Source organism: Neltuma alba, unplaced genomic scaffold, assembly GCF_004799145.2.
Source record: "Neltuma alba isolate B1F8T4 unplaced genomic scaffold, ASM479914v2 tig00007335_pilon, whole genome shotgun sequence".
NCBI lineage: Eukaryota > Viridiplantae > Streptophyta > Magnoliopsida > Fabales > Fabaceae > Neltuma > Neltuma alba.
Genome location: NW_021634754.1, coordinates 38,810 through 65,014, shown reverse-complemented (window position 1 = coordinate 65,014; position 26,205 = coordinate 38,810). Strand labels below are relative to the sequence as shown.

The following is a 26,205-nucleotide window of genomic DNA, read 5'->3' as shown; positions in this document are numbered from 1 at the left end:
TAATTTCCATTTGCCTTCAAAATGTTGTAAAATTTTACTATATTGTCAAAAGCTAAAATTAAATTAAATTCTATAGGAAAACACATTGATATTCCTATTCATTTTTTCTTAATCAACATCACCAGCCGCTGGAGCTCTGATCATTGACGGCTCCTCAAGCTTTGGGGCCTGCAGCTGAAGCTCTAGCAACCAAAAAAATTATTTTATATATGTGTTATTTTTCTTGCTCGCAATCAATTGTTGCAAGACTAAACGAGAGATTTCAATTTCACCTGTGACTCTGTGAGGCGCCGATTTGATGCAAAAATGGGAATAACATTAAACATCTGAATGTGCCGTTTTCTTCATCCTAAAAATATGAAAGGAAGGTGACTTAAAAAAAAAAAAACAAAGAGACCATAATAAAATAATCTTGAGAGGTGAGGGAATGGCCTCCACATTATTGTTTTTCTTGCAGTACAAACTAGTTTCAACCGCCATAACTGTACATCACCAAATTTTTCAAAACATGAAATAATTTGATATTAATTACCATTAAGATAGATTCAAATATTGTAAAGTCTGTTTAAAAAAGCTCTACCAAACATATTTTTCTGTTCATATTAATTATCTCATCAACTTGATTTAAAAAAATAAAAAAAATGAAACAAAAATTCTTGTTAGTTTTCAAAAAGACAAATAGGTGAGGCTAACTGCCATTGAAATGGTTTTGATAAGTCAAAATTTGTCAAAATTACTTATTTATCATTTTAAAATTAACGTTTTTTTTTAAAGAGTTGAGTTTTATTCAATCTATACAATCATGAGCAAAATATATCGGGCCTAAAATCCCATTGATTATTCGTTTACTAAAATACACAAAATATATCTTCTATTATTTAATAACAAGTCTAATTTAATAGCAACTTATCTCCACTTAGCTTTTCTTCAAAAGAATTCGCCAAGTTTGAGATTTTGCTTGTTTTTTAAGGCAAAAGTTTGTGGAGTAATGTAGTATTTTTCAACTTTATATTTTAGTATTTAGTCTTTTTAAATAATTACAATTTTTAAGGTCTTTTCTAATAAATATAATTTTTCTATGTTTCCATCTAATTTTCCCTTGATTTTTCATCTTGGACTACGAACACTTACTTTGTTTTCTAATCTTTAAATAATGTTTTTTTCTTAAAGAAAAAAGGTAAGAAAGCCTCAAAGGGACAAACCTTCAATGAAAAGGGAAGAACCAAAGCAATTAATCTTTTTGGTGGTTACTCCCACACAACACAAGCCCATACATCGTACAGTTATTAATGGCCGTTTTCTTCATTCTAAAACATCCCTAAAATGCTTTGACCTAAGCAACAATCAATTAGACATGATTAGCCATACCCAACCCATACACACACCATGTGACTTTCATTCAAGTTACCATTATTTTATTAAATCCCCCAATCACTCAATCATACAGCTTTAAACACTACAAGAAAATGTAGAATTAGCAGCGGAACATTTCTAGCGGTTCAACAAAACCGCTAGAAATGCTAACATTACTAGCGGTTTCTAGAAAAACCGCTGCAAATTACCAACGGTTTGACCATTGCCCGTACATTTCTAGCGGTTACCACCTAACCGCTAGAAATTTAGAGCTAGAAAATTTCCCGGGTTTTGGCGGGAAGTTGGCGCCAAATTTGTAGCGTTTATTTTCTAGCGGTTCAGGCCAATAAACCGCTAGACACTGAAAATTTCTAGCGGTTGATGCATGAACCGCTAGAAATATTTTTAATTGCCCGAGGAGTTGAGAAATTTCTAGCGGTTCGGTCCAAAACCGCTAGAAATTTCTAGCGGTTTTGGCCGAACCGCTAGAAATTTCTAGCGGTTTTGGCCGAACCGCTAGAAATGCTCGGTCTATATATACCCCCACCCCCACTTTCACTTCTTCAATCGTTCTGGAAGCGAAGCTCTGCTGAATTTTCTCCACAAACATATTCGAGTTCTGACTCAGTTGCAGATCCTTATTTTCAGGTAAAAATAGTAATTTATTGATAAATAATTTTTATTTTATGTTTTATTTTATTTAATTTATTATGTTATAGCTTATAAATAATTTTGCTTTTTATTTTATTTATAAATAATTACTATTTGTTGTTATTAGGATGACTCGTCGGCACGGGAAAGACCCAGTTGATCCTAAGAGAGCTGGACCCAGTGAGGTTCATCATGATGCTGGTGAGCCATTCCCCAGCATTCATGACTACGATCTCAGCGAGGAGGATATCCTCAGTTTTATGGAGCAGGATGATGTTGAGCGGACTGAGGAGGCTCATTTTACTGGGGATGAGCAACCCCATGCTGATGCTGCTGACGAGGAGGAGGAGGAGGAGCAGGATCAGGGGAATGAGTATCCCCAGGCTGCGCAGCGTCCTGCTCCGAGACGTCAGGCTGGTTATGTGGTGGAATTTGTCAGTAAGTATTTATTTAACTTTTTAAAATTTTGATCAGTATTTAATTTATATAGAAATTGTATTAATTGATTGATATATAATTTATTTCTTAATTAAATTTTACAGACACTGAGGGGAACAGGTCCTATCGGAGGCTGACAGCCAGAGAGCTGTCTATGATGACGAGCGGACGAGTGGTTGTGCCGCTCAATGAGTTGGGCCAACCGACGAAGAAAGGTGGCCAGTTGTACAACAAGTACGTGCGCCTCCTTGGTCAGCAGTGGACACTGTTCCCCATCTACGTGCAGGACTGGAAGAAGATCACCTCAGACAAGAAGCAGCAAGGCTGGGAAATGATGAAGGTAATATAAAATTATTATTTATAATTTTTTTAATTTAAATAAATGATTATATATTTTGTTTTCAAATAATTTAATTGTTTGATTATAATTTTTATTTATTTAATTTGTTTGTTATTTATAATATTTTTAAAAGTAGTTAAATGAATATATATTTTTTATTTAAATTATTTAAAAGTAGTTAAATGAAAAAAATTTGTTATTGATTTCATTAATTTATTACTTATAATAATTTTAAATTTAGTTGAGTAAAAATATTTTTTCATTTAAATTACTTAATTGTTTAATTATTATTTGTTTTTGATTAATTTATATTTTATTTATAATATTTTTAAATTAGTTAAAAACTAATTATTTGTTTTTTATTATTGAAATTGCTTAATTATTTGTTTATAATTTGTTATTTAGTAAATTTATTATTTTAATCATAGAGTAAATTTATTCTAAGGGAGGAGTTGAGGGCTGACACGATCAAGAGGCTTGGGATGGCATGGAAGAACAGGAGGGCCGACCTGTGGAGGGAGAAGAAAGGTGACGGGACGAGGCCCCTCCAGGAGATACTGGCAGATGTACCTGGTGGAGTCCCAGACCAAGACTGGTCCAGTTACGTCTATTTTAGGATGACGGCTGACCAGATGGTATGATAATATTGTATTAATTATAATTTCTTTATTTTTTATCCGACTTGACTCATTTAATTTAATTTTTTTACATTTTGCTTCAGGCTCTTTCTAGGAGAAATGCTGGGAGCGTCAGGCATCAGACGATACGTCATAGGGCTGGATCCAGGAGCTTTGCGATCACTTATGACGAGATTGTGAGTACTTGAAATAAATTTATTAAATATGTATATGTATTTAATTTGTAACTAATTATTTCTTTGATTTCATTTACAGAGGGAAAAGATACGGCAGGAGCGGGGATACACGGCCACTTATGGCGAGATGTGGCCGATGGTGTATAGACCTCGAGACGAGCGTGCGTCGGATGAGGTTGAGGAGATAGCGGTAAGTAATAAATTAAATATTAATATAATATCACAGTGTAGATATCATTATATTATAATTAAATTCTTTATATTAATTTTGGTAGGCACGGATGACTCAGGTCGATTCCGAGTTGCGTGAGTCTCAGGGGTCTGCCTTGGATCCCACCGCCTCACTTTTAGCGGGTCGTGGCCGGCCGCAGCATCCTGGTCGAGTTAGCGGGCTTGGACTTGGACCTACACCGACTAGGTTGCCCCGCTCAAGTGGCGCTGGCCCTTCATATACTGCCGGGAGCTCTCATGCGAGTGTGAAGCGGCCGGGTTCCTCATCCTCAGAGGAATTGCGAGAGGAGCTCAGACAAGAGTTTCGAGGCCAGGATGGAGGCCAGGATGGAGGCCAGGATCGTGGAGCGTGATCGTCAGCTGCAGGAGCATGATCGTCAGCTCCAGACGCAGCTTGACCAGCTCTTGGCAGCTGCTACGGCTCTGCGTCATGTGGTGGTCAGTATAGCTCCAAACATCTCGGTTCCTGAGATCCCCGACCTACACCTGCCACCAGTCCTGCCCTTACCCCCCCATCCGCCAGTCCAGTCCCAGCAGGTTGAGCGGCCTGCCTACCCCCAGCCGGAGGATCCAGCAGAGGATGATCACGATGATGCTGCTTCTGCCCCTCACCCATGATTTATCTTGCTTTCATTGTATGGGATTTTATTAGAATTTTGATTTTACGGTTTTATATACTATTTAGATATTTATTTAAATTTTATATTTATTTGTTTACTTTATTTATTTATTTCTATAATTTTATTTATGTCAAGTATTAATTAATATTGAAATATTTATTTATTTATTACAACATCAACATTACAATTTATTAAACATGTTAAACATGTTAATTAATCAAAATAATTCTATAATCATTTATTAATTTAATAAATATTTATTCTTGTAATGTTATTAATTTATTGTGCAGTATTTCTATTTAATATTTAAAAATAATATCAACTGAATTTTATTACATAGTGAAATTTTCTAGCGGTTTTCTCTAAACCGCTAGAAAATTAGTAATTTTCTAGCGGTTTAGAGAAAACCGCTAGAAACTTAGCTCCTTTTCTAGCGGTTCATAAATTTCTGTTCGAGGTACTTTGATGACATGGAGACATCTTTTAACCGCCCGCGTCGCGTAGATGATTCTCCTCCTAGTCCTTCCACGTCAACTTTATTTCCTCCTGTTGGGAAACCAGTTGGAGGATATGAATTCTTCAGACTCACTCCTACAGAGAAACTCCAGGCACACAGACACGTTTTGATAAATTGCAGCTAAGTTGAACCCTTCATGCAGTAAGTATATATATCATATAAGCTCACTAGCTTTTACACTTTATATTTGTTTCTTACTGACTCTTCTAACAAATTACACTTTACTATAGTGAGTTTAGGAGTTATCTCAGGCGTCAGCTACGGGGCCATGCACGTTCTGCTGACATTGATAAAAGAGTCCACAAAGAGTTTCCCAGTTGGTTTACACGTCGAATACGTAATGACAACAGCCCATACACAGATGAATTCAAAGCTCTTTCTCTCGGTCCGTTAGACCATGCACGAAGGTTTACCGCGTACAATGTCAACGGCTTCAAGTTCTGTACGGTTGGACGTGATCAGGGATTGCTCACACAAAACTCTGGAGTTTGTGGGACATTCGAAACGAGATGTTATGCTAGCAGTAGTGATGGCGATATGCGCTTTGGAGGCGTCACTTACTATGGAAAGCTAATTGACATTATTGAGTTGAGTTACCAGCTTTTCACCGTGACACTGTTCAAGTGCTCCTGGGCAAATACGACAACTTCACGGGGACTCGCTACTGACCATTTGGGCATCACCTCAGTTAATTTCTCTAGACTTATTCATACGGGGGCATCTGAAGATGATGAGCCATATATCCTTGCTTCTGAGGCACACCAAATTTACTATGTCGAGGACGAGAAACATAAAGACTGGAATATGGTCATTCACCTCAAGCCACGGGATCTTTATGATATGGGTGATGGTGACATTATTTACAACAGTGAACCCTTCCAACCCTCGAATTTTGAAGACTTCTTTCCTCAAGGAGATGATAATTTGCCAATTATCAGGTACACGTCTTTTCTTAAATTATTTAAATAATTAACTACTAATTACTAATTTTTTCCAAATACATTATAAATTTAACAAATTTTTTTAAAATGTGTCCTTTCAGGCCGGATGATGATGGAGAATAGCAGCATCCAAAATAAATTATTAAAAAAATTTTCCGTCCATAAATACATATATATAAATTAAAATTCGTACAGTTTTTTTAAAAGTAAAAAAATTTTAATTTGTAGCGGTTATCTAACCGCTACAAATTTATTTTACAAAATTATAATTTGTAGCGGTTATTAACCGCTACAAATACATATCTATAAATTAAAATTCGTTCAGATATTTAAAAAAAAAAATTAAATTTGTAGCGGTTATTAACCGCTACAAATATATGTCTATAAATTAAAATTCGTTCACATATTTAAAAATAAAAAAATTTAATTTGTAGCGGTTATTAACCGCTACAAATATATATCTATAAATTAAAATTCGTTCAGCTTTTTAAAATAAAAAAATTAATTTGTAGCGGTTATTAACCGCTACAAATGAAACCGCTACAAAATACTAGCGGTTATATATACGCTAGAAAATGAATAACAGCTACAAAATGCAAAAAAACGCTACAAAATAACCGCTACAAATGTGTCGCTGATCTCTATAAATACCATATCTTCTCTACATTTATTTACTCCATCTCTTTTCTTTCCTCTCCTATTCTTCTTCATAATTCTCTCTTTTTTTCTTACTATCTCATATGGTGGTTTCTTTCTCCTTACTGTATGATAAGTGAATTTTATTTTATAATTCATTGTATCTTTTATTTGTTTTTATTTAAAATTTACTAACATATTTATTTCTCCTTTTCTTTCAGATTTTTCTTTTCCACACTTGTCATGCCCTCCTCAACTGATTCAAATACTCCTCAACCTAACACTATAGGTTCAATATTACAAAATATATCATCTTCAATTCAACTATCTTATTAAATATTCAATTAAATTATCTTATTAAATTAAATTCACTTCCTTTGACACATTCATAATTTAATTACATATTGTTTATTAAAAAATTTAAATATATAAAATGTAACATATAACTAATTATACAAATTAAACAAAAATTCTTCAACATAATTTATTTAATGGTTTTTAAAATTATTATATGAAAAACCAAAAATTTTTTTTGTGGCATGGTAAACATTTCTAGCGGTTACGAACCGCTAGAAATATTTCGTCAAATTTAAATTTTGCGCCAAAATTTCTAGCGGTTCAAACCACTAGAAAATTTTTTTGCCACCATTCCAGAAATTTAATTGGCGGGAAAATTGAATTTTCCAAACATTTCTAGCGGTTCTATAACCGCTAGAAATTTGCGCGCACTACTGAAATTATTTATTTCCCGGCAAAATTGATTTGGTTTAGCATGTTTCTAGCGGTTATAAAACCGCTAGAAATTTTATTCCGGGCACATTTTGTAGCGGTTTCATAACCGCTAGAAATGTTTTTCCTTTACATATTTTCTAGCGGTTATAAACCGCTAGAAATTTTCTAGCGTGTTGACCATAATGTGTAGCGGTTGCCATAACCGCTAGAAATTTTTTCTTGCGCCTGTTTTTCTAGCGGTTTTGTTAACCGCTACAAATGTTATTTGTTGCGGTTAAAACCGCTAGAAATGTATCACTCTAACCGCTACAATTAACATTTTTTTTTTGTAGTGAAAGATTCAATCAATTAGACAAGTCAAATGTGCATTCTTTAAGCATCAAACATCCTTTTAGTACGTAATATTAGGTTTACGGAGCCTAATCATACGCCCAACTATTTTGCAATCATCATCATAACTGAAATATAAATAATGCTTTATCCATTCCCACCAACATTTTATAATCTGACAAGCCTCTCGGTTCTTCACTATATAAACCTCACTTTGTCTTCATCCTTCTTCACAAAATCACAAACATTCTCTTTCTCTCTGCATCATAATCTCAGCTTCTGCACACAGATATGGCAATTCCATTCTCCTTTACATTTCTCCTCCTACTTCTGGCTCCTTCCTTCATTTTCTCTTCCCCACTGCAAGATCCAGAAGTAGTAGTCGAACAAGTACACAAGTATGTCTCGGAATCATCACACACCCACCATGTTTATTTTCTGATATTCTTCATATCAGTAACTTATAACCTCTGTTTCAATTGTTATTCCAGGAGCATCAATGTGTCGAGAAGAAACCTGGGGTTTCTTTCTTGCGGAACTGGGAATCCCGTTGATGATTGTTGGAGGTGTGACCCCAAATGGGAGAAGAACAGAAAGCGTCTGGCGGATTGCGGCATTGGGTTCGGCAAGAACGCCATCGGAGGCAGAGACGGCAGATACTACGTCGTCACCGACCCCGGCGACCACCCCGTGAGTCCCAAGCCAGGAACCCTCAGATACGGCGTTATACAGAAGGACCCACTGTGGATCATCTTCAAGAAAGACATGGTCATCAAGCTCGAAGAAGAACTGATCATGAACTCCTTCAAGACCATCGATGGCAGAGGAGCCGATGTTCACATCGCAGGGGGTCCTTGCATCACTATCCAGTTCGTTACCAACGTCATTATCCACGGAATCAACATTCACGACTGTAAACGAGGAGGTAAAGCGTACGCACGAGATTCTCCTACACATTACGGGTGGAGAACGGTGTCGGACGGCGACGGAGTCTCCATTTTCGGAGGAAGCCACATCTGGGTGGACCACTGTTCTCTGTGGAATTGCGAAGATGGACTGATTGATGCGGTTCAAGGACAAGTCCAAAAGAAATGGGTATCTCATTTTAATCTTTTATTGAAATGAAATATTCCCTCTTATCACTTATTTTATAGTATAAATTACGTGATAAACTGAATTTTACATATAGGACCGAAGGATTATGTTTTATTAACGAATTTAATTAATTAAGGGATTTGCATTATATATTCTTTTGAGCGCCTTGCTATAACGATTAACAAATGAGTGGCATATCATTCATTTCAATATATTACTGTTGCACTCTTCTTCTCGCTTTGGCCTTATCCTGAGCCATTTGTTTTCCAACATGAAATATGAAAGGGAAGAAGGTACTCCTCCATTCCTAAATATAAGAAGCACTTTATAATACAATATACACTAGAAAATGTGTCAAATATTTAAGACAAGTGAGAATATTATATCATTAATAATTAAATTTAATAAAATGATGAAACTAAACTGCTTTCTTTTACCCAAAAAAAAAAAGGTGAGTTGGATACTGAGGGTTTATCATGATCAAAGTATACTTCCATGCTCATAAAACACTCACAGAGGTATTTGTCGGTCGCCTACTAATAAGTTTTGCAGCAGATTCGAACTCATTATCTTACGAGTTTATTCTTTACATGTTGGCTTGATTAAACTAAACTTAAATGGCCAACCAAACGTCCATTTTGGTAGACCCATGTCCAAAGTCTAGGGAGTACACAAGGCCGAATCAGCAGGCAGCAACTGCCCAACTCCCACGTTGCACAAGGCTCCTTGCATGCGTGTGTATCAGTATGCAAAGTCAATGGTGGACATAAGCATCATTCAGAATTCCATGGCCACAGCTCTGCCCGTCTCCATTCTTAGTAGTGATTTTGCTAGTTACTCTTCTAGTACTATTTAACTGAGAAATTTTTTTTATATTGTTTACAAGGCAGAGAGAAAAATTTCTAATATATATAGATGTATAATTTTAATCTTCATTTATTATTACATTAACTTTGTTTTTATGAGATATAATATATACATTAAATAGAGAGAGTTAGAAAATCATTAAATTTTAAAGAGAAGTTATTAAAGTTTAAGGTTTTTCGTGCCTATATGAAATACTACTCCGGTCTTTAATATAGTACTTAATTAGGGAATTAATGTTAGTCTTATATGTAAGACCTATGTCACAAGTTTATCAATTTTTTTTTTCAAATTAACCCTATTGATATTTTTCAAAAAATAATCATGTAGGAGAGGAAGGAAGAGAAGGATTAAGAAAGATACTTAGGGTATTTTAGTAAAAAAAATATTATATTAGCTAATATAACTAACATCCTTCATCTACTTAAATTAGTTAATTATGCTTTACATTAAATATAAAAAGAGCATGTTGGAAGTCAGTTGTAAATAGGACCAGAAGAACATTAACTTCCTTCTGTCCTATTTATAGGTCATTTGGAACTATATTTCACAAAATTCAAGAGACTAGGTTAGTTAAAGTTTAGTTTATATTCTTAAATTATTTCACTTGTTCAACAATTGGCACACATACCACTATCTGTGACATGCTCAAGTGTTAAACCTACTTATTCGCAACACGTCGGACTAAGTAATAAACTAATAAGCAGAATATAATTATTTTCACTTTTTTCAAAAAGGACTCGATAATAACACACAACTTTAAACAAATATAATATCATACATAATCCTTTAAATTTAATATTATTTTGGGTTTAGTTTCTGAAATTTAAAAACAAGTGGTTTTAGTCCTTGAAACTTTTTAAATGAAAACTGAATACGGTTACTTCAAAGAGGAGGAAAACTATAAGACTACAACAAACAGGAAAAAACTTCCTTTATAACCATCTGGCCTTTGAAATTTGAAACAAATGGTTTTAATCCCTAAAATTTGACTGCATTTTGGTTGGCATATAAATTTTTATCCTTGGAACAATGTTTTTGGTCCTGAAACAAGGATCAAAACTAAAACCAGATCACATTTCGGGGATCAAAATCACTGGTTTCAAATTTTGGGAACCAAAATCAAAGACCAACATTACCAGTTTCAAATTTTATGGACCAAACCCAAAATGATGTTAAATTTCAAGGGCTAAAAATAACATTAACCCAAAATTAAAAAAACAATTAAAATACAATCACAGTGAAAAAACAAAGCTAAATTAAGTTACGTTTAATATTAGAGGTGATTCTAGATTTTAAGAGGTAATTTGAATTATTATTGTCTCAATTGCCTCTTAATATCTAATTTATCCCTTGACCATAATTAAAGTTATAATTGCTAGTTTAGAACTTTAATTACCTCTTATATTTTGTTTTGACCAGGGTAATTACCTCTTACATAGTGTCTTTTAAACCACTATACCGCATTCCAGTTATACGTTAACTACTAACTTTTTAGGTGATTTCTTAATTAGATACTTGATCTACAATATCACTCTAATTCGCTGAAAAATAAAAAATTCAAAACTTTAAAATGATTGACGTCCTCAATGAGATTTAATTTTTTTGGTGTTTCAACAGAGGTTGTTGTGTCTAGCAATCAAATTAATTAACTTCTTGGCAATAATGATGATTTGTACCAAACGTGATCTTAACTTGAAGTATGAAAATAAGTCAAGACCATTAATATCAAAACCTTCACTAAAATAAACAAATTTTTAAGATTGATACAAAACTTTTCTTGGTTAATATATAATCTCCACCCAAAATTTTAAAATTTTCATGTTCAAGTAAAAAAAAAAAAAAACCACCTCCTTCTATAGAAAAAATATTACCTCTAGTTTTTAGTATAATTATTATTTAATTAATTTGAGTAGATTAAAAAAATTAGACAAATAAATAAATTATAACAATGTGATATGATATTTCCAAAATACCCATATTTGTAGTATTATATTATATATCAACATATAAGTTAGCCAAATTGGTTCAGGAAAAAATGATAAATATGAAAAATAAAGTGGATTAAAGTATTAAATTTTGCATTAAGTCTAACCGCTTGACTATCTCTTATATTAAGGATTGGAATGGGTATTATTTTTTTAATTTTATTTCATTTTTCGGACCAACCTAGAGGGAGAATTTTTCTTATTCTAAAAATTGTTAAGATAGAGTTTTTTTTTTTTGTGTGTGAATAAAACATCATGAGTATGCACATACAAGAGTATGGTGTTATTGTTGGGTATTAAATATGGGCACCTTTCCTAATAAAAATTTGAAGATTGTTACATTGTAAGAATTTAACTCATTCCACTAGACCTAATTCCACATACTAAGTAAAGATAGTAGGTGTGTTTCTTATAAGAAAAACAAGAAAATAATGTTTGAATAGAAGTGTTGTCTCTAGCACCACTTGAAGGAAAATGAGAAGTTATTGAATAATTGCATGTGAATAATACTCCAAATTGGCATTTAGTCCCCACGTTCCTCTTTGGCTAGCTTTGTGAAACCTTATTCATCAACAACACCACTCGTATGCAATGCAATATATTATAGGGAAAATGACCACAAAATACCATATGAATTTAAAAAAGACAAAGAAGGCATCCAAATAAGCAAAATAACAAAGAAGGCATCAGGTACCAATCTAGAATTTTGATTTTTGGCCTAAAGACCGAATTGCCCTGGTGAGTGAGGTAAAAAGAAGCTAAAAGTGAGAAGAAAATAAACAGAGTAAGATGTTGAGGAATATGTGAAGAAGGAAAGAGGAAAGCCGAAGCAACACGTTTAAGCTGAAAAGAGGTAAGTTTAAGTCGCTAGTCTTTGGAAATGGTATTATCTTACTCCTCTGTGTCACCATTTTGTTGAGATTGCTGATTTAGTAGATTTTGATTGTGGGCAAAAGGGTTTGTAGTAAGAGAGGAAGTAAACATGTCGCATTACGTCATGGTGGGGTTTGGGTTGTTCATTTTTGTGGCTGCTTTATGGCACAATAGTGAGGACGAGTGTGTTGGAGATGAGGGTTTATATTTAGTATTTTGAATGACGTAGTGGAAATCAAAAAAGGTGGCAAGCAATTATGTACGCGTGAAGTTTGCATCCACGTGGTGAGTGTTGTTAAAATCAATAATAGAGTTGTGAAACCCTATAATAAAGTTGCGAATAGAAGAAAAGTTTGTGTGTGTGTTTTGGGTGTCACATCTTAATTTCTAGGTCTAGAATCCTGAAAATAGCCTAAAGAAGGTAGGCTACTAAGCCTTTTTTGAGCAGAAGTCCCAAAGATGAGAAAGGAAATCAAAGCAGTTTCAGGCACAAAACTGCAAAGTGAAAGTTTTCAGGGGCTGAGGTATAATTAAAGTTGGAGGCTTCAATAAAATCTCAGAGGCCCATAAAGAAAAAAGAAACTAGAAACAGGCCAAGGGGTAAAACCTCAAAGAGATGGTTGTATGAAGTTAAGTCCAAGTAGGGACTAAACTGTAAATTTAGAAAGTTACAGCCAACAAGGGTAAAAATGAAAAGTATACAGAAAATTCTAAAAAATGGAAAATAATATTCCAAGACTCTTTTGTGAAGAGAAATGACAAAAATACCCCTGAGACAGCTTAAAGGGAATTTATAAGGTTATGGCAGGTAAAAAGTACACCATTTGAAGTAATTAATTAAAACAGCAAGAGACCTCAAAAATATATTGAAAAATGAGTTTAAATGGTTGAAAGGTTGTACTAATTTATAAAATTAGTCTTGTAACCAAAAGGTCATTGGAATGGCTTTAATAAATTAAAAAGCCGATTATGCCGATAAAAGGGTATTTTAGTAAATGATTTTTATGCAAGGCTTAAAGGAAATGTTATGGCCTAAGAAAATTTATAGATATTCTCTAGAATTAAAGGGAATTTATGGAGTAGACAAAAATTTTTCTGAGCTCCAAAAGGCCGTCAAGAAAGCCGGAGAAATGTAGGCCAAGTAAATTATGAGGAAACTTAATGATTAAGTTTTAATCCAATAGCTAGGATTCAATCTCCCTTCTCCAGGAGAAGTTCTCCTCCACTAAGTTTGTAACATTTGGCACCTTCTAGAAGGATGATATAAGGATGATGCAAGAAGATGATGCAATGATGATGCAAAAGTCCACTTGAACTTCCAAGATTGTTGATCTTGTTTAGACGAATGCACCTGTGCAGCTTGGCAAGTGTCAAGCATTCCATGTCCTCAAGCATGTGTAGCTATTAAGGCTATCAATTGCAATGTGTATGAATTTGTTAACGAATGCGACAAGATTACATCACAGCAAAAGATTTATGAGAGGACTATGATTCTAGTGGTGACAGTAGACATGTCAAATCCTAACAACTATTGGGGAAAATATAGCAAGTCAAGTGTTCTTGGCACCACCTTTGACTAGTCAACCACCAGAAAGGCATAAAATAAAAAGATGAGAGTCATAGTTCTAAAACAGGAAGATCTACCATTCTAGCACATGTCAACAAGTTAGGCACACAAGAAGAACATACAAGAATCCAAACCTGAGTTGAAGTTAGATGCCAATAGATATGGTCATTTTTTGTGTAAATGGAATGACTTTTGAACCCTTCTTAACATTTTTGGTAGATGGGTTAGTAGATAGATTATCCCATTTGTATATGATATTTAACGAATAGGATATGTTTTGTGGGTTGAATGACAAGAAAACATTAAGTGATGGTTTAATTTTAATGTAAACTTGTCATTTCAATATATGTAAAGTAGCTGCTGTCACAGGCCTGCTGGTTTTTGATAAATATTGTTACGTGAGTGGTACATTCCATTACACATGTAGTTAGTATGAAAGTTAATGGTTCAATGTTTACTATGATGTACTTCAGGTGCAGTCATTTGAATATATATAATATATCTGCTGTTATATGGCTACTGGTTTTTAGCAAATATTGTTTTATGAATGGTCTATTCCATTACACAAAGTAGTAACTCTTACTTTGAAAGTTGTAAAAACCACTGTGTTTTGTAAAATTCAATGTGCAATTGTATTGTTTTTAATAGAAAAGTTGCCCAGTCCCTTTGAAAAGGTTGCAAAACCCATTGAAGAAGTAGTAACATTTACTATGAAAGTTGTAAAAACTACTATGTGTTTTGTCAAATTTAGCGTGGAATTGTATTGCTTTTAATAGAAAAGTTGTCCAACCCCTCAAAAAAGGTTGCAAAACCAATTGAAAAAATAGTAACACTCACTGTGAAAGTTGTAAATTTCACTGTGTCTTGTTAAATTCAGCATGGAATTATATTGTTTTTGACAAAAAAGTTGCCCAGCCCCTCAGAAAAGGTTACAAACCCATTGAAGAAGTAGTAACACTCACTGTGTAAGTTGTAAAAACCACTATGTATTTTGTAAAATTTAGCATGGAATTGTATTGTTTTTAAAAGTTGCCCAGCCCCTCAAAAAAGGTTGCAAAACCCATTGACTAAGTAGTAAAACTCACCATGAAAGTTGTAAATCTCACTATGTGTTTTGTCAAATTTAGCATGGAATTGCATTATTTTTAACAGAAAAATTGCCCAGCTCCTCACAAAAGGTTGCAAAACCCATTGAAAAAGTAGTAACACTCACTATGAAAGTTGTTATTCCCACTATGTGTTTTGTAAAATTCAGTATCGAATTGTTTTGTTTTTGACAGAAAAGTTGCCTACCCCCTCAAAAAATGTTGCAAATCAAGTAGCTGTACATTCTCTGAAAACAGTAAATCCCCTTACATACATAACTATAAGTTAAACATCATTAAACTTAAACAGTATAATTTACTACTGTGACACATGTTGCTTTTTCCTTACTGTAGGTTGTGGAGATGACATCAATGTCAATGCTTCTTCACGCCTTGAATTGAGCTCATGATTAACAATCCACCAAATTAGGTTTCGTCGAAAATCAGCAACATGTTCTTCATTGTAGTCAAGCATCACACCGGGCTCTCATTTGCTCAATCATATTAAAACATGAATGCCACAGTCTTGCCTGCACATGAAACAATGTCTATGAGTCAAACACAAAGTAACATTCATACATTATTATATCAACAACCTAAACCACTTACAAATTGTTTTGTTGAGGAACAGGGGCCCAAATAATGTCACTCATTTTTTTCTTCCTAATGGTATTGGACTTTATTATATCAATTATTTCATAAAATCAATTCCTTTGCACAACACATACTTGCATTTGTAAATAAATTGGTAAACAAACAGCATCTTACGTAAGAAGAGTAACAATATCCTTACACATCCGGTGACCACAGTCATCATATCACCTTCAGCTGCACCTTTCTTCTTACTCTTCTTCTCAGCAAAACGTGGCTTCATTGAATCTAGCACATAGAAATTCATTATCTTAGGCTCAAGCACAAGACAAAACCAGTGAGCCCTAACAAGTGTAGGTCCAAAAATCAAGTCACAGTCTCCTATATTATAACCGACATATTCAGGTGAAAATTGCTTTTGTCGTTTTGTAGCATCCCACCAAGATGGGTTCATAACCATTATTGCCTACAACATTGACATATTAGTCATGTACCAGCAATAGTTTTGTAAACATCTTATCAACTTTACCATAAAGTCAGCATCAAATATGTGCCGCTTCACTTCTCCTTTGCTCTTCATATCAGCCATTAAAGTCTTGCACACAACATGAGCTGTATGCAAGTAAATTTTAGTTTTTTCCAAAGGTATACATGAGCATCAAATATAAAAGTTATACTACTCAGCCCAAGACCACAATACTAGCTTACTCGGTTACCTATTTTCTCAATTCCTCCAAGTGTGCTTAACTGATCTCGAGTGATATCCTTATCAAATATTTTAACTAAAGGTCTAAAAATGTGTTCCCAGTATCATTATGTGTGTAGTTAATCAGTAAACGAACTATAAGTAATATCATTCATAGTTATGCGAATAGTAACTTACCTGTCACCATCCTGACTTGAACACATATGAGATATCATGTTAAAAAACTTGTCCTTTTCCTTCAAATTCCTCTTTTTCCTCTTAATAGGCCTTGTCAAAATCCATGGAGAATTTATGGCCGACTTTATCTCCCTCTGTGATCTCCTGGGCTGTACAGCCTTGTCTATGGGGGAAACTTTAGGGGAATCCATATTTCCTACTTGTATTCCTTCTTCCTCAACATTAATCATGTGGCCTCGTCCAAGTCATCTCCATGATGATGTACGTGACCTGAGTCTTGTCCATCATCATCACCTCCCTCATTATCATCATCACCATCATCAACTTCATCTTCTCCCTTATATTCATCTCTAACTTCACTAGTGCCCTCATCTCTCATAGTACGATTTTCCTTGTCATTTGCACCTTATGGAGCTCCTCCTCTACTGTACTAAAAAGCCTCTTGTAGCTTAAATCAATTACAGCCATCAACTTTTGATGTAAGCTCTACAACTCGTGCATCACATTATTAAAAAAGGTCAAACACTTTTTCTTGTTAATGCACATTGAAATTACCAAGCAAAGCACACACCAGGTGTAAGTCAGCAAGACTTCTCCTTGTTTTCTCCTCATTCTCAACCCTAATTTTAGAGCCCTTCCCCTTATACAATAAGCCTCTGCAGCTCCGTCTTTCTTTCTTTGTCATCTCTTTTATTCTTTTATTAGTCCAAAATTGAATAGCATTTATTGACCTATGTCTACTAGATTTAGATAATGGAAAGTGCTCAGCAAGATATAACTGCGACATCAAATTATTAACTTTATCATCACTCCATTTAAACATACAACAAAAAACAAAGGTAATAAATACATATCAATAAGAGGTAGATGCATCCTTCGACGTTGCAACTCCCTTCATTGTCTTCCTTTACGTTTCTATACACTTCGACATAATCTTCCATCTCTTTCCACAAGTTGTTCACAATGTATGTGGCCCAATCAAATCGGCAAAATCCATTCATAGGACAACACATCACCCTTACTAGCTTGTCACTCACTATTGTTTGTGAGGTAGGAAGCTAGAAAACTTCCGAGTGTGTACAACATAAACAAGAACTCAAAGTTCTCTTCATTCTCCCTAGATTTAATGTCTTTGAGTATCTTGGTAAAAAAGACTTTACCATATTCATTCTTCAACCTCTTATATGTTTTATCATCATCATCCACATCTATTCTTACCTTTTCCCCTGTGTGGGATACACCCAACAACTTTGTAACATCTTTTGCATCAATTTCCTTGATTTCCCCCCTCATTGTAAATTGATGGGTAGGTGGATCATATGCTCAAAGCATACATACTATGACGTCACGAGGCAGTCTCTCACATCCCATGTCAAGCAAACTTGAGAATCCTAAACTTTGTACCTTGGCTTTCAATCTTTCATTGCTATTTATAAATTCCACCAATGACTTGTATTGCCAAACCGAGCAACGGGTGTTAAAAGAAACTTTTTTCATCTGCTTCTTCTTCTTCCCTTACTTCTTTGGTTTGTTAACTTTATCATTATATTTCTTCCTCTCCTCTGGTGGCAGCTCCCTTTATGCCTTTGCTACCTCCCTAACTTTTTGTCTCCTATTCCTAAACTCTTTCCCTAACTTAAATTCATGGAGAAACAACATATACACATTCTTCACTTGTCCACTTGCCTCTCCTTCTCCTTCTACTTCTAATACCATTTTCCCTATTGCAATGACACCATTTGTTAGTCATTTATTATAATATATTTCTTTCATAATAGTGTCATCAATTCCATTAACAAATGTAGTCAATTACAACAACAAATGTAATAAATTTCATTAATATATCACCTAAATACCATTATCTAATCAATTAACAAATGTAGTCAATTCCACTAACAAATATAGTAAATTTCATTAACATATCATCTAAATACCATTGTCTAATCAATTGAATTTTCAATACAACAATGTTGTCATTCCCATAACAAATCTAGTTAGTTTCATTGATGAATGTAGTCAATTCCACTAACAAATGTAGTAAATTTCATTAACATATCACCTAAAAACCATTGTCCAATCAATTAACAAATGTAGTAAATTCTACTAACAAATGTAGTAGATTTTATTAACATAACACATCAATATCATTGTCTAGTCAATTGAATTTGCATCACAACAATGTTGTCATTCCCATAACAAATCTAGTCATTTTCATTGACAAATGTAGTCAATTTCACTAACTAATGTAGTAAATTTCATTAACATATCATTTAAAAACTATTGTCCAAACAAATGTAGTCATTACCAAGACAAATATAGTCGTTCTCAAACCAATAGTTGTTATTTCAATACAAAATCAACTAGTACTATTTACTACTTACCTCATCAAATTTACTACTCATAGCTAATAGAATTTATTACTGCTTTCCAAATTACCAGAATAGGAAAACCTTTGCAAATTTTACCCATGCAAGGACAAACTTTTTAGCCTAAACTATTCAATGAAAATGAAAGTAACTTTATCATTGCCACACATGCAGACAAAATTTTACTAAATTCAACTTCCTTAAAATCTCACCTTGTCCCCATAGAAAGCTATACTCTTTTTAGCAAAGTCAAATAACACAGACAAAACTATCCTTTTCATTTTGTTCTTTTCCTTCAAATCCAAATAAAACAATCACCACAAGAAAAGCAATCCTCTGTTCCAATTAACGACCACCCAATATGGATTAAACACTATCAATCACAATCATTTCCAAATGTGTACACAACCAAGCACATGAGAAGTAAGATGGAAACAACTTTTTTCATCCTATAGCAACTTATGTGCAAAGAACAGAGACGGAACCATAAAGAGGATTACTGCACAAATACATTTTAAGCTTTGGGGACCCATCGAAAATGCTCTATTGACAACAATATTCAAGTTTCCTACCTGTTTATCACAGTTGGTGTTACTTCAGCAAACTCCTCAACGACGACAATTTCACGGAGTACAAGTTACTTCAGATAGGGCAATGTACTTCAACGATGTTTACCAATTTCACCGACGACACTTTACTCCTATGACGGCGACAATGTGATTTTGGATAACCCTTTTTGGTGACTAGAGGAGCTTGGATTTAGTTTCATCAAGTGGGGGGATTGGTTTCTCCGAGTAGGGGGATTCAGTTTCACCGAGTAGAGGGATTTGGTTTCATCGAGTGGGGGGATTGCTTTTGCTAAGTAAGGACAGTTTCTGTTTCGTTGAGTGAGGGGATTGCTTTCACCGAGTGGAGGCAGTTTCTACCTTTCTCCATCTCCTCAGTTTTCAAACATAATAAGGGCAATTTGGTCTTAAGGCCAAAAATCAAAATTCCTGATTGGTATCTGATGCCTTTTTTGTCATTTTGTTTATTTGGATGCCTTCTTTGTCTTTTTTAAATTCATATGGTATTTTGTGGTCAATTTTTCCTATATTATATTTCAAAGTATTGCTTTTTTTTTTTTAACTTACACGCACGCACTCCAATTTCTCCGGCGGATAGCACGGACCTCCCTTGTGGAGCTTGACGGTGGATTATTGGGTGAAATTTTAATTAAATGCTAATCAATAAAATTAATTAACAGTTTCTTTTAAAGAAATGAAAGGAAAATATGGTCAACATAAAGTTGTCGATCTTTTTTTTTTTTTTACCAAAAAATTATTGACGTTTTTATAAGCAAAAAAATGGCTCGTTTTTTGCCAACTAAAAGGGTCTACATTTTGTGAACCAAAATAGAACCAGAAAAGTCAGCAAGATTCCATGTCATCACATCCTCACGCAGTTGGTGGTTCCTGCCATGTATTTTTCGTCAAACCTTTTCTGTATTGCTATTTGTTAGAAGGGGGGAAAAATCTGAATGATCCAAATCTGATCTGAATAGTTTAGATGTAATAAATTTGCGACTAAACTTCCATTTACCTTCAAAATGTTCTAATCATGTTGATATTCATATTCTTCTTTTTCTTGATCAAGATCACCCGTCGCAGGAGGTCCGATCATTAACGGCTCCCCAAGCTTTGGCGCCGGCAACTGAAACTCTAGCCACCGAAAAATTATTTACAATTATAATTAGCAAATTTACAACAACATATAAGAAAATTTACAGCTTCTTTATTTTTATGGCTTATCGTAATTATTTTATGTATTATTTTTCTTGCTCGCAATCAATTGTTGCAAGGTTAAACGAGGGATTTCAATTTCACCTGTGACTCTGTGAGGCGCCGATTTGATACAAAAAATAGGAATAACATTAAATATCTGCATTTGCCGCTTTCTTCATCCTAAAAATATTAAAGGAAGGTGACTTGAAAAAAAAAAGAAAAAAAAGAAACCATAATAAAATAAGCTTGAGAGGTGAGGAAATGGCCCCCACATTATTGTTTTCTTGTAGTACAAGCTAGTTTCAACCGCCATAACTCTACAACGCCGTTCTTTTTTTTTTTTTTTAAAGAAAGCATGAAATAATTTGATAAGTCTGATTAAAATAGCTCTCCGAAACATAGTTTTTTAATTCATATTAATTATATCATCAACTTAATGTAAAAAACTAAGAAGAAAAATTCCTGTTGAATTTAAAAAAAAAAAAAAAAAAGGCCATACTGAGTTGCTAACTACTCTAGTAAGATTTTGATAAGTGAAAATCTATCAAGATACTTACTTATCATTTTAAAATTCAACAAATATTTTTTTAACACTTTTTTAAAAGAATTGAGTTTTATTCAATCTATCCAACCATGAGCAAAATATATATTGCCTGAAATCCCATTGATTATTGGTTTACTAAAATATAAAAAATATATCTTCTATTATTCAATAGCAAGTCTAATTTAATGGCAACTTATATCCACTTATCTTTTCTTCAAAAGAATTCGCCAAGGAGATGCTCTTTCCTAGTTTCCTTTGAGATATATTTTGGCTGCAAATGTGTATTTTGAGATTTTGCTTGTTTTTTGAGGCGAAAGTTTGAGGAGTAATTTAGTATTTTTCAACTTTATATTTTTTGTATTTAGTCTTTTTAAATAATTACAATTTTTAAGATCTTTCCTAATAAATATAATTTTTCTACGTTTCCATCTAATTTTCCCTTGATTTTTCATCTTGGACTACGACCATTTACCTTGTTTTCTGATCTTTAAATAATGTTTTTTCTTAAAGAAAAAAGGTAAAAAAGCATCAAAGGGACAAACCTTCAATGAAAGGGGAAGAACCAAAGCAATTAATCAGGTATAACTTGCTTGGTGGTTACTCCCACACAAGTGACAAGCCCATACATCGTACATTTACTAATGGCCGTTTTCTTCATTCTAAAACATCCCTAAAATGCTTTGACTTGAGCAACAGTGAATTCTCTCTCATTGAATATATAGATGCTTATGATTAGTCATACCCAACCCATACACACACCATGTGAGTTTCATTCAAGTTACCATTATTTTATTAACTCCCTCAATCACTCAATCATACAGCTTTAAAGATTCAATCAATTAGACAAGTCAAATGTGCATTCCTTAAGCATCAAGCATCTTTTTAGTACTTAATATTAGGTTTACGGAGCCTAATCATACGCCCAACTATTTTGCAACCATCATCATAACTGAAATATAAATAATGCTTTATCCATTCCCACCAACATTTTATAATCTGACAAGCCTCTCGGTTCTTCACTATATAAACCTCACTTTGTCTTCATCCTTCTTCACAAAATCACAAACATTCTCTTTCTCTCTGCATCATAATCTCAGCTTCTGCGCACAGATATGGCAATTCCATTCTCGTTCACATTTCTCCTCCTACTTCTGGCTCCTTCCTTCATTTTCTCTTCCGCACTGCAAGATCCAGAATTAGTAGTCGAACAAGTACACAAGTATGTCTCGGAATCATCACACACCCACCATGTTCATTTTCTGATATTCTTCATATCAGTAACTTATAACCTCTGCTTCAATTGTTATTCCAGGAGCATCAATGCGTCGAGAAGAAACCTGGGGTTTCTTTCTTGCGGAACCGGGAATCCCATTGATGATTGTTGGAGGTGTGACCCCAACTGGGAGAAGAACAGAAAGCGTCTGGCGGATTGCGGCATTGGGTTCGGCAAGAACGCCATCGGAGGCAGAGACGGTAGATACTACGTCGTCACCGACCCCGGCGACCACCCCGTTAATCCCAAGCCAGGAACCCTCAGATACGGCGTTATACAGAAGGAGCCACTGTGGATCATCTTCAAGAAAGACATGGTCATCAAGCTCGAAGAAGAACTGATCATGAACTCCTTCAAGACCATCGATGGCAGAGGAGCCAATGTTCACATTGCAGGGGGTCCATGCATCACTATCCAGTTCGTTACCAACGTCATTATCCACGGAATCAACATTCACGACTGTAAACGAGCAGGTAACGCCTACGTGCGAGATTCTCCGACACATTACGGGTGGAGAACTGTGTCGGACGGCGACGGAGTCTCCATTTTCGGAGGAAGCCACATCTGGGTGGACCACTGTTCTCTGTGGAATTGTGAAGATGGACTGATCGATGCGGTTCAAGGATCGACGGCAATCACAATCTCAAACAATTACATGACTCGCCACGACAAGGTGATGCTTCTGGGTCACAGTGACAGTTACACGCAGGACAAGAACATGCAGGTCACCATAGCCTTCAACCATTTCGGCAAAGGCTTGGTCCAGAGAATGCCAAGGTAACAACTTGAGCAAACCTTTTTCCGACAGAAATCGAACAGCGTTGTTGAATCAATTTCAATTGATTAATGAACCCAAGTTTTTGTGTATCATTTGCAGATGCAGACATGGCTACTTCCACGTGGTAAACAATGACTACACTCAGTGGGGCATGTATGCGATAGGAGGGAGTGCGAATCCAACTATATACAGTCAAGGAAACAGATTTCTCGCTTCTAATGACGGAAGCTTAAAAGAGGTGACCAAGAGGGAGAATTCGCCGGAGAGTGAATGGAAGAACTGGAACTGGAGGTCGTCGGGGGATCTGATGTTAAACGGTGCTTTTTTCACGCCGTCAGGGAAGGGGGCAACTTCAAGCTATGCTCGAGCTTCAAGTCTGTCTGCAAAATCGTCTTCTTTGGTTAGATCTATAACAGCATCGGCTGGGGCACTTAAATGCACAAAGGGCTCTCGTTGCTGAATCAAATCAGCTTTGGTTTCTCTTTAGGATTTATCCTCTGCATTTTAATGCAGCAATTGCCAAGACCAATGAGATCTATATGATCTGATCTTTCTTCTGTATATACTTTTTATTTTCCCTTTTTAAGTATTGTCTTTTATGACTGCAACCTTAGCTTGTGACGATTGTGGTTACGCAAGCATAAGAGTTGGCGATGTACATCTTTTATGTTGAATGACAAGTCCAAAAGAAATGGGTATCTCATTTTAATTTTTTATTGAAATGAAATATTCTGTCTTATTCTAAATATGAGACTTATTTTATAGTATAAACTGTATTACAAAATAAATTTTATGCGTAGGACCAAAGGATTATGTTTTATTAATGAATTTAATTAATTAAGGGATTTTCATTATATATTCTATTGAGCGCCTTACTATAACAATTAAAAAAATGAGTCGCATGTCATTCATTTCAATATATCATTCTTGCACTCCTCTTCTCGCTTTGGCCTTATCATGAGCCATTTGTTTTCCAGCATGAAATCTGGAAGGAAAAAAAGGTACTCCGTTTCTAATTGATAAGAGGCATTTTTTAGTATAATTTATACTAGAAAATGTGTCTTGTATTTAGGACTGGTGAGAATATTATATTGCCTCCGGTCCTTAATATAAGATCTTATTTGAATTTTATTTTGATCCTAAATATAAGACCCTACTTTGTCTCCCATATTTATATTTTTTTTTTCAAAGTTGTCTTTCTAACAATGGTAGTTCTAACTAATATACTTGATTAGCAAAGATATTTTAAAAAAGACAATACCTATTTAGGACAAATAACTAATTCAACTTACTTCCTTAATCTCTTCAAATTAGTCAACTAGTTCTTATAATTAGGACCGAAGGTCGTACCATTTATAAAATGATAAAACTAAACCGCTTTCTTTTACAAACAAAAGTTAGGTGAGTTAGATACTAGGGCTTTAACAAGGTCGAAGTATACCTCTATAATCAGAAAACACTCACAAAGGTACTTGCAAATCACCTAATAATAAACTTCTCTACAGGATTCGAACACGCTACCTTATGAGTTATGAGTTCATTCTTTACATGTTGGCTTGATTAAACTAAACTTAAATGGCCAACCAAACGTCCATTTTGGTACACCCATTTCCAAAGTCTAGGGAGTACACAAGGCCGAATCAGCAGGGAGCAACTGCCCAACTCCCCCGTTGCACAGGGCTCCTTGCACGCGTGTGTTTCAGTAGAGGTGAGAATACGGGGCCGGCTCGGCCCTCCAGGACCAGCCCTACAGGGTTGGCAGGTTTAAAATAACCAGCCTTACAAGGTCAAAATTTCAAAAATACCCCAATTTACTAGACCCGGTTCTTAAGCTAACGGGTTCAAGGCCGGCCTGCGAGCTTTCTGCCAGTTTAAGAAAAAATATTATTTTTCATATTCCTCACATTTTTATAAAAAAAATAAAAATAAACCAATGAAATTATTAATAAAAAACATAAACATGAATAAAATTAAGTCATAAATACAAAATAACATCATATATAAATATCCATCAATATCCAAGAACATCTAAAACATTCATTAACAAGATAATAACATCCAAAAGTTTCATATATAGTGTAAATGTGCAATAAATAAACACTATCATTAATCTTTTCAAATTTCATCATCACTATAATCAATTACTCTTCTTCGTAAGCATTCTTTTCTTCCGTAACAAAAATATCACGTTTTTTTTTCTTTATAAAAATTTCACTTTTAAATTTTACAATCTAACTATTATTTTATTTTAATTTGAGAAACATTGTTGTTGAAACTCATAAATTTCTATTTATAGGTCATTTGGAACTATATTTCACAAAATTCAAGAGATTAGGTTAGTTAAAGTTTAGTTTATATTCTTCAGTTATTTCACTTGTTCAACAATTGGCACATATACCACTATATATGATAGGCTTAAGTGTTAAGCCTACTTATTTGCAACACGTCGGACAAAGTAATGAACTAATAAGCAGAATACAATTATTCCCACTTTTTACAAAAAGGACTCGATAATAACACACAACTTTAAACAAACATAATATCATACATAATCCTTTAAATTTAATATTATTTTGCTTTTAGTTTTTGAAATTAAAAATAAGTGGTTTTAGTCATTGAAACTTTTTAAATGAAAGCTGAATACCGTTACTTCAAACAGGAGAAAAAAAATCAGACTACAACAAACAAGAAAAAACTTCCTTTATCACCATCTAGTCTTTGAAATTTGAAACAATTAGTTTTAATCTCTAAAATTTGGCTGCACTTTGGCTCGCATATAAATTTTTATCCTTGGAACAATGTTTTTTGTCCGGAAACAAGGACCAAAACTAAAACTAGGTCACATTTTGGGGATCAAAATTACTGGTTTCAATTTTTAGGAACCAAAATCAAAAACCAAAACTACTAGTTTCAAATTTTGATAGACCAAACC

The 26,205-nt window shown here is 34.3% G+C and overlaps 2 protein-coding genes across 2 annotated transcripts; both read left to right on the top strand.

Annotated features, from left to right (window-relative positions):
* Positions 1 to 7,885: 7,885 nt before the first annotated feature.
* Positions 7,886 to 15,477, top strand: LOC114752322 (probable pectate lyase 5). Its single transcript, XM_028941055.1, has 4 exons — positions 7,886 to 8,001; positions 8,095 to 8,698; positions 15,246 to 15,332; positions 15,430 to 15,477. The coding sequence occupies exons 1-4, from the start codon at positions 7,895 to 7,897 to the stop codon at positions 15,475 to 15,477; spliced, it is 846 nt and encodes a 281-aa protein (XP_028796888.1). The 5' UTR covers positions 7,886 to 7,894.
* Positions 15,478 to 22,325: 6,848 nt separating this feature from the next.
* LOC114752318 (probable pectate lyase 5) lies at positions 22,326 to 23,733 on the top strand. Its single transcript, XM_028941051.1, has 3 exons — positions 22,326 to 22,441; positions 22,535 to 23,272; positions 23,373 to 23,733. The coding sequence occupies exons 1-3, from the start codon at positions 22,335 to 22,337 to the stop codon at positions 23,731 to 23,733; spliced, it is 1,206 nt and encodes a 401-aa protein (XP_028796884.1). The 5' UTR covers positions 22,326 to 22,334.
* Positions 23,734 to 26,205: the final 2,472 nt, after the last annotated feature.